Source organism: Anopheles nili, chromosome X, assembly GCF_943737925.1.
Source record: "Anopheles nili chromosome X, idAnoNiliSN_F5_01, whole genome shotgun sequence".
Lineage (NCBI taxonomy): Eukaryota > Metazoa > Arthropoda > Insecta > Diptera > Culicidae > Anopheles > Anopheles nili.
The window spans coordinates 4,401,030-4,410,356 of NC_071293.1; the positions used below are offsets into that span (position 1 = coordinate 4,401,030).

A 9,327-nucleotide genomic window follows, 5' to 3' on the forward strand; every position below is an offset into this window, starting at 1 on the left:
GGGCTTAACCGAAGATTAAGTTTCGTTAATTGAATCTTTCGGATGTTATTCAAATAACAACCACACCTTAGAGTGTTCATTACACAAATACGGTGGCCGTATTTATTTCATCCAACGCAATGATATAGCCAACAATCGACTAACAGCAAAACATATGTATAAAAACCAAAAGCCGCCTTTACGTCCCGACAATATACTTGTCCTGGCGGTACATTTCGTACGCAAATTCCTCCTGATGCGACGGATCAAACTCAACGCCAATGTAGTCAAACTCGAGCCGGAAACTACCTTCGTGGCCTCCACGTGAACCCACCGAGAAACCGACGTTCGTGATCCGGTTCAGCGGCACCGGACCCTGTTGATCCTGGACGCGGCCTTTTGAGGCGAGAAAGAACTTTGAAAACGGTATCTTCACCAGCTGCCAGTGAGGTCCGCCACGTGTGTACAGGACGTAGTGGTAGATGTCGTTCCAGAGGATGTCGTAGTAGCCCTCCGCGGTTAGGTTAATCAGGTAAGACCGGCCATCTCCGCGCACCTTCATCACGAGGGTGTTGTACTGGCCCCAGTCGTAGAACGCTTCACGTTTGAATGATTTCTATAAAAGAAGGGAACGTTCGGTTAGCTTGGTGTATGGTCGATATTTCCACGGATAAGACTTACCCGCACGCGCATGCTTTTAATGTTTGCGTAGCCCGCTCGCTTAATCTGGCCATCCTTAGGTACACGTGACTCAAGTGTACCGTGAAACAACCCGAACCCAGCCGGGCTAAGTTCGAACGCCGCCTGTGAATAACCCTGGCCATGGTCACGGTCCGATGTCACAACCCACCGGTCCAGCTCTGCTTGGGTTTCGAACCCAAACACCACATCTACCTCACCTGGCCGAAACACCACGAGTGGATCGCTTTCAACCTTCTCTTTCCATTCCTGCGCGAACAGCGCGAATTCGGTTCGCATTTCTTTTAAACCGTTTTGGATCTGTTCCCGGAGTGGGACGCGTTGTTCCTTCTGGTAGCCACCTTTACGATGACGTTCCCAGAAAAGCCCGTTTGATGGCACGGTTGGATGGGACAGCAATCGACGGAGAAGCAATCCATCCTCGGTTACTCCTATCCGATTCGGTAAGGCGTGATAACCGCGCCGGCAGCCGCTGGATGACCCGGCAAGTGGTCCGAGGGCGGCCAAAGGCCGTCCGAGAGAATAAATTCGCAACATTGGCGAATTGTCGTCTCTTTTCGCGTGCCCTAGTGTTGGATGATGCTGGTTAACTACAATTATCACACATTTTCCACCCCAAACCTGCTGTGCACGGACGCGCGAACACGACGCAATGTTGTTGTTACGCGACAATAACAAACCGCTGTCAAATCCGTTCTTGCGCAATTTACGTTCCCACCAGCATCCCTGCAGCGAAAGGATCTGCCCGTAAAGGATTTTCCGTTCTTTCCATGGCACATTCCTCGGCCGAAGGCTGAATCACGGAAAGTCTTGTTAATTTTATTCTGTCCGGATCATTAGTACACAATTATACAACGATGACTAGTGCCCAAATACACGATTAGTACCTTTGGTTTTTTCTCTCTCTCTTTTTCTTGCTCATACACAAGTACACACCCCTTACATATGCTACAAATATAAAATATTCTTTCATGTAGATACTGGTTTACCCCTGTCCGCGAATGATGCGTTTATGTTCCCTACTATCTAATAAAGACACATAATAATCTATACCGCCAGTCGTGTGAGAGGGAACTACTTCTCTCCTAGCGCATGCCTGGCAAGGATATCCTGGGCCAAACACGCCTGTCGTTAAGTGGTTTGATACGGTTGCACGGAATGAAATGAAGATAAATACATGTTATGTTTCTGTTTCACCTGCCCTCTGCCTACCTAGCGTTTCTACTTCGATCTACTTGATCCCTTTATCTCATTGATTTTCATCGCAACATGGCGCACGTGTAAGGATAATGCAATGCGGAAATGCCAATGTGCCAAGGCAAACTAGAGATCGGTGCTAGATATTTCCACTTCCACTCAGGACTGTTTGCACATTGCGAGTGTTTTGAATTACTAAAGGAATTATTAAATAGGAGCGAATATGTAATTTAGTAAGGTAGTTTGAGCGAAGTATCTCAATAAAATAGTGGTGTTGCACCGTTTACCCTTGCAGAGGCCGATCGCAAGGGAAGAACGTAAAGCTAACTTCTAGATTACTCTATATGCTCTTATGCTAGTTAGTCAGGGTATCAGAGTTTGTACGAATCATACTTTTGGTTGTACTGAATGCGTAGCACACGAAGTCAGGTGGGTTAAAGCATGTGAACCCATTCAAAACGCCAAGCCGTATCAAGTATAGAATCAAGCAATAAACCACACTCACACACACATTAGTTTGTTTCCTTCCCCTCCCTCTCCCCCTCCCTCTTCCTCTCCCAATCCCTCCGCTTCAAACACCGTCTAGTCTTGCGCTCTCCAAAGGTGCTTAAACGCCCGAAAGGCTAGCGGGAACAAATCAGTCGCCCGCTCCCTTCGAGGGTATAACCTTTGACCGTAGCATGGCGACGAGTTTGGAGGCAAACACGGAGGCCGATCCGAGGTTCGTGCTTGCGACAGGTTTGGCCACAACTGCCGGAACAAGAAGCGCCGGTTTCCCAACCGGATCGAGTGGCGAACTGCTGCTCCCAAGAGAACCTCCACAATCTGGAACCAGGAAGAAGTGAATAGTATGCCCCCTCCCCCTCCTCCTCCCCTTCTTACCATTGGATGTCTCGTCTTCCTCGATGTTGAGGTTAGAAATGTCTGACAGCGTGAGGTCCTTCTCCTCGTCCTCGAGCAGCAAACTCGAGTAAGACTGCGACGTGTTGCTGTCACTGAGCGAACGAGACCCGGCCGGGGCCAGGGGGTTGCGGCCGGAATGTGAAGACCGCACAGGACCAAGCCGACCGCTGGCCACCGGAACCTGCCGCGTACCGGATTCCCCACCCGGTTCGTCATCGATCGATTCCGGGAATGAATGGCACGCCTCGGAGGAATCGTCGCTGTCACTGCTGCACACCATGATCACTTCGTCGATATCATCGCAACCGGAGGATGATGATGAGGAGGCGGATGCACGGGACGAGCGGGACGGTGCGGATGAGGACGTTGGTGACGAGCCGGATGATGCCAGAGGCGAGCTGTAGTTGAAGTTGTAGTTCTCATCACTCTCACCAGACAGCTCATTGCTCTGGTTCTCGTTGATCTTTGACAGGATGTGCGGGTAAAAGTCCCGTGCGGTCGTGTTGTTCGGCTCGTATTGTAGTACTGCGTGGGAGGGTGGAAGAACATTAAGATCTCGAAAGCACATCCTTCCCAGGTGACTCGTTCGTACTCACTTTGCTTGCAGTACTTCAGCGCGTTCACGTAGTCCCGGATCATGATGGCGGAGAGAAACTGTAAGCACAAGTTTGAGATACGTAATGGAATTGAAAAAGGACATTCGAAAGCCGGTGATTGTCTACCTCGGCCAGCAGTTCGGTTGGGGCTGATATGCTTTCATCGGCGTCCGTGTACTCCGAGAGACTCTGGCTCAGATCGTCGTTTGACGGGGATTGAAGCATCGCGGCCGATTCAGCGGTTGTGGTCACCATGCAACCTTCTCCGGCGGCTTCCCCACCCGGGTGGGAGTTGAGGTTCACCGTGTTTCCGTTCGTATCGTCCAGCAGCGCCTGGCACGTTGAGTAGAAGAGGGGGTAGGGTGGGGGGCGGGGGGGATGAAAAAAGGTTCAATGTTAGCAGACTATTATTCCACAGGATAAATGTGCTCTGGAGAGACGAGCGCGATTCACTCCCCGTATGTTACGGTACGGGGAAAAACACCTTAAAAAGGACATAGTTGCGGTGCGGGCAACTGCACTGTGTCGTTGATTTTTTCTTTTTTTCTTTTGGCTTGCCCACTGAAACTAAGCAACGTCGAACGCTAATACGCAGCATTCATCCGTCGATTGCTAGGGAACGGACCGACAGAGCGCACTTTGCAGGGCAAACAGGATACTACGTGGGGATCCTGTTTCACCCCAAAAAAAAGGCTCACTCACCATTTTCGTACAATAGTCCGACATAGCATGTATCGCACCGAACACAAACCACGAACGGCGTTGCTATTAAACCATCGTAAGCCTTGATTTTCCGGCTCGAACAAATCGCAATCGCACACAACAAACCCCGTTTGTGAGGGGGTATGGTCGATTTTTGTTGCCGAAGGAAGTCCTTCTTGTTCTTATCGAGAGGCAGAGCTATTTCCAAATGAAAACAAAACAGAACTCTGTAGGTCTTTTTCTCACACTTTTCTACTATCTCTCTCTGTCGCTCTGTCTTTCTCTTCTAAACTTTATCGCTCTCTCTCTCTTTTTCTCTCTTTCTTTCTGTTTTCAAACTGTATCCCTGTTCTGTTTTCTATCCTTTTCTGTCAACCATTCCCAAACCAAGCGCCTCATTTTCCAGACACGCATGTTGAACAGTATTGAATTTTCTCTTATCTCCATTATGCTCTGGGAAAACAAAATCGAACTTAAAACCGCGTTGCGAAAGTAATTTCTCGCTTTAAACATTTTAAATGGTTGCAAATTTTAGCATAGCTTTTGAACAAACATTTTATGGTGATTAAAAAAACAACAGCTTGCTGTCAATGTTTAATGATTATTAAATTTGTTTTGGGGAAAAAATTTATTAGAATTTTTTAATTCCACCTGTGACTAAGAGACTATTCAATTTGATTATTTTTAATTCGAACAGTGTGTGGGAGGGTTGTTGCCGAAAAAGAAGCATTGAAAAAGGAAATAAATTAAAAATTAACAAATAACGCCAATCCTTTTTAATTAATTAACGAACTTTGGAAATTTTGAATTTAATTTAGCTGTCAATTGCAATGCCTTTATAGACTGCCCACCCTAAATAGAACCGTTATGATTTTGACAGCATCACATACTATTCAAAATTAATAAATACTGACTTAGACAGTAAACATCGTTTGGGATCATATACATTCGAATAACTGTAGACACACCTGTGATTCATAGCGATCCGCCTAGCGTACAACATGTGCTATGGCAGTTGGAAAACCTACTTTGGTAAAATAAAATAATTTGGTTAGGTCCATTTGTCATGTTTTGTATATATTTTGTGAATAATTTCAGAATCAACGTATATCTGTAAAAATATAGCTATGATCATAAACTGCATTGCTTCATGCAATTGGAGAATGAGTGTAAAATGTCGTTTAGAAAGAAAAAGTATTGTAAGGAACATATCAGAATATAGAAACGGTAAAAAATCTTTTCTTCAAAGGATACTCTGTTATACTCTTAAACTACTTACTACTACTCTTGAGGACACTTAAAGGATACTCTGTATTTTATTGTTGGTAATTTGCGAGTCAAATAGCTAGCCGATACATCGCCACGCGTTATAGAATGTAAGTGTACGAAAAAGAATCCGCTCTGAGACTCTTCGTCCAAAAACATCATCGTATAGCAGGCGGGAAAATAATCCAAGCAGGCGGGATAACATTCTAATTTGGATTGACAACACTTTAAGCACAATCCTTTTCTGGAAGTCATAAAGGCTAGGTAAGATTATTCAATTTCAGGTTTCACTCTCTTTTTCACAGTTTCACGATACTTTATTTACTGTTTTTTCATGATTCACACAGTTCTCTATCGATACATGACTAACATTCTGCATCGAATTCATTTTCAGATATCCTCAAAATGGACAACAAACAGCAAATAAATAGTGCTCCTTCAACCTGCCCGATCCTCTGGGATGAGTCAATTGGACACGAAAGACTCACTACAAACGAACTGGAACAGCTTCTCATAACAATAGCTGAAGAGCAGGAAGTGTTAATGCTTTTCGCAGAAGAAAGTCTTTTGGACGAAGATGACGAAATGTACGATGCTGATGACGAATATGAGGAAGAGAATATTGGCATGCCCAAAAAATACACTTTAAACGTATCCTATTTGGATTCAGATAAGGATAATACATTCAACAAGAACGATGAGAGTAACAACGACTCCATCACGGATAAAAACGCCGTCCTCGAGTCATGCGGCGTGAATCTCTCAAGCAGCGACGAATCGAACAAAAAATTAGAGTAAAATGCAACATGAATGGTAGGAAGATGTTGCCGGAAGATAGTTAACATTCGTCCACTCATGGCAAGGGGTTTTTACTATAGATGAAGGCAAAGGAATGCCTATTGCCATACACAATTTGGATAGAGAAAGATTGCTAGGAAGAAACATCCACGACCAAAATTCAAGCCATAGACAAAACACGCGTCATGGTATGTGATAATTATATGCGTTAATTAGCTGACTTAACATACAACAACCTTCTAAGGTTAAATATGTATAATGATTAATTAAACGATTTGAAAGCATTATAAAAATGGTAGCTAAAAGATTGTGCATCTTGAGTTGTTTACGTTCGAGAAAAGTAGGGTTAGTATTTTTATTTTCACTATCTTGCAGCGTTATAACATGACCGGATCGTACTGCATTATCGGCAAAGACAGATGCTCAAATCAAAGCAGTCAACGCGACGTGATTAACTCGTAAGCAGTTGAGAAGAATCTTGCGCAGTTATACCTTAACTTTCGTGTTGTGGCTTCCGCGCAAAGCTTCCTGCTTCGAGAGATTTTGGTGTAAAAGAGAACTGTTGCTATGTGTCAATCATCTTACGAACAGTAGAACAACTTCAAGTGGTAGAATATTAAAAGGTTTTGTTAACTTCTGTTCGGATTTAATATCCCTTTCCGAGCTCCGTTACTTGTCGATCCGCTACGTCTTGGGCACCGGGAATGGTTGCGAAATGTGTTTTAAAAGGGAACATTTTTCAACAACAACTTTTCCATACTTTAGAAAAGATGGCACAAAACATAAAGCACATAATTCGTTCGAGGAAAATATTTGTTGATTTAAAATGATTCAACGTATGATTTAAATAAACGCTTGATTTCGCCGAGTTTTGATATTTTTTTCTAAACCTTATTAACATCTTGGTATTATGTTATAGCAGCCTTGGTTGACCAGTAGATGCGTCGAAGCTGGACGAAATTGTGTGTTGAATTTATATAGAACCATATGCTTGAACACATACTAAATGATTATTTATAATATTATTTTTAAACTTATTTTATAAATACTACGCTAAAGTATTCCTTGAAATATTCACCATTATATATTTTTTGACGGGTTTTGTTTGCCAATCGGATGCTTGAACGGCACACATCATCTAATGAAACATGTGCGCTATGTAGCCGCATGGTAACGTGTCAAAACGATGACAGCCGTTCTTTGTGTTGTGTACTCTTTTAAGAAATTCCGGTTAATGATATTTCAATTGCAACGGTAGCGTAAGCCGTTTCCAGAAGCTTACGGAATATACTGCAACGCACATCTCTAAGAGAGCGGTGCAAATTCTGAAATAATTAGAGCTGCTAAACGTTAGTGAATATGGATTACCAAGAAAAAGCCGATATTGCTATGGCTGTTTACAGTAAGTAAAACACGACCGTTGTTCTCGTACTGTTCAATTTCGGAAAGTTGGAGTAATATTTAATTCAACGTGTTCCCGGATACTGTCAGGATATTTAATTGAGGAGCGAATGATAAAAGTTGCCGAGAAATATTGCAAGACAAGTATGTATTTTTCCCAAAACGATAACTCGCACATTCCCGAGATAATGAATGTAGGAACAGTGAAGTGTGTCAGCGAAATGTTGCGCGAATACAACTTCCTCAAACAAAACAGTAAGTACGCAGTGCGAGAATACTGCGCAGTTCTTTATTTCTTTGTTACACAATTTCCTAACCTATGCGCTTAACCAAACTTCCAGTGGTGAAGCTGGTTGCGAAGTACAGCAGCGACGTGCAACTGCCCCGATCGCTGACCACCTGGCAGAAGGTGGAGTATCTGATGGAGTATTTTCGATCGTTCATGCCACACCCGTCTGTTACCGTACCCCAGCCGCCTTCGCTCACCTACCAAACGTTGGAGCACGCAAATCTAGCCGAACCACAGGCTATTTCGATCCGGCAACCATCCAACACACCTGCTCGCGAATCCGCTACTAACATGACCGGGAAGCGACTTATTTACCACATCCTCGATGACGGTTCGGTTACGACCAGCGTTATGGATGGAAATTTAACGGTGTATTACATGGTAGGCGACGAAAAAAACGAACTGGTATCCGTGACTCTCAACGATACGAACGATTTGTACAGCTTCCTACCCCAGTCCGCGACTGAAAACCATATCATCGGAGAATACGTGCTGCAACCGTTCCCGGAAAATAACATGCCGGAATTGATCGCTCTAGAGCCCGTGCAGAATGCTGACCCGCTGGCTGTTGGCCAACAACAGATGGGTCTCAACTTGCCCGAGATCGGTTCACCCGGGCACACGCTCGAGATCGGTTCTGTTGCGAAAATCCTCGAGAACGGGGCTACCGCGCACATGCAAACGGCACCGGAACCGCAACATGAGGTGGAGATTTCCATCCAAAAAACGCCACCGGTTGAGCCCGCACTAGGCACGACACTTTCATTGGATAGCGTGATGGCGATGCTGGCCGCACTGGACGAGGTGGTTCCGGATAAGACTGAATCTCTGACCAAGAACACCGGAAAGACTGAATCTCCGGCCACGAACGCGGTGGACACCGGAAAGACTGATACGCCGGTCGAGAACGAGATGGACACCGATAAGAATGAAGCTCTGGCCACGAGCAAGGAGGTGGAGCAGGAGGCGCTCGACGAGTGGAATCGCATCCGAGCGATCAACATCTCCAACTTGGACAGCAACCTCCGGCAGGCGAATTACGAAGCGGAAATGATCCAACGTCTGGAAGAGGTGCTGAGCCAGAAACCCACCACCGAAGAGAGCATGAAATCGAAGAAGAGTCGTCCGTCCCCGAAAGCGAAGGTCCGGATTTCAGTGAGCGTAAATAAGCATAAGGTGGTTAAACAAGGTGATAAAAAACGCCCCGTGGCGGAGGTCAAAGTGATCGCGAGCGACAAGAAAAAGCGCAAAGTGGCACAATCGAAGCCACGCAAGAAGGAACCGCTTATGCCCACGTCGACGAGCAACGTGGCCGTGCAGGAGATGTCGGACTCGTCGGAGTGTGCCTCCTCGATGGAGGAGGATGATGCCATCCGGCAGATGGCGGAGAACGTGAAGCGGTTCCGTCGCACTCGGAAGCGGCAGTTGTTAACTGGTCCCGACCGCCCATCAAATCCGGTTCCACTCAATCCGATTCCGGCGATCGTCACCGAATAG

General features: G+C 45.3%; 2 protein-coding genes across 2 annotated transcripts; both read right to left on the minus strand.

Moving 5' to 3' along the window:
* Positions 1-94: 94 nt before the first annotated feature.
* On the minus strand, positions 95-1,215 carry LOC128728483 (complex I intermediate-associated protein 30, mitochondrial). Its single transcript, XM_053822108.1, has 2 exons — positions 661-1,215; positions 95-595 (listed from the first exon to the last, which is right to left on the minus strand). Exons 1-2 carry the CDS (start codon positions 1,213-1,215, stop codon positions 179-181), a joined length of 972 nt encoding a protein of 323 aa, XP_053678083.1. The 3' UTR covers positions 95-178.
* A 1,297-nt stretch (positions 1,216-2,512) lies between these two features.
* Positions 2,513-4,100, minus strand: LOC128729133 (uncharacterized). The gene is made up of 5 exons (XM_053822783.1): positions 4,077-4,100; positions 3,501-3,707; positions 3,375-3,432; positions 2,758-3,303; positions 2,513-2,700 (listed from the first exon to the last, which is right to left on the minus strand). Exons 1-5 carry the CDS (start codon positions 4,098-4,100, stop codon positions 2,513-2,515), a joined length of 1,023 nt encoding a protein of 340 aa, XP_053678758.1.
* Between the last annotated feature and the right edge of the window lie 5,227 nt (positions 4,101-9,327).

Excerpts from the sequence above, each read along its gene's own strand:
- LOC128728483 (XM_053822108.1), bottom strand. The coding sequence starts at position 1,215 with ATGTTGCGAATTTATTCTCTCGGACGGCCTTTGGCCGCCCTCGGACCA. Across the intron at positions 596-660 it reads TTAAAAGCATGCGCGTGCGG|AAATCATTCAAACGTGAAGC; the intron begins GTAAGTCTTATC and ends CTTCTTTTATAG.
- LOC128729133 (XM_053822783.1), bottom strand. The coding sequence starts at position 4,100 with ATGTCGGACTATTGTACGAAAATG. Across the intron at positions 3,433-3,500 it reads CAACCGAACTGCTGGCCGAG|TTTCTCTCCGCCATCATGAT; the intron begins GTAGACAATCAC and ends TTGTGCTTACAG. Across the intron at positions 3,304-3,374 it reads GCTGAAGTACTGCAAGCAAA|TACTACAATACGAGCCGAAC; the intron begins GTGAGTACGAAC and ends CCTCCCACGCAG.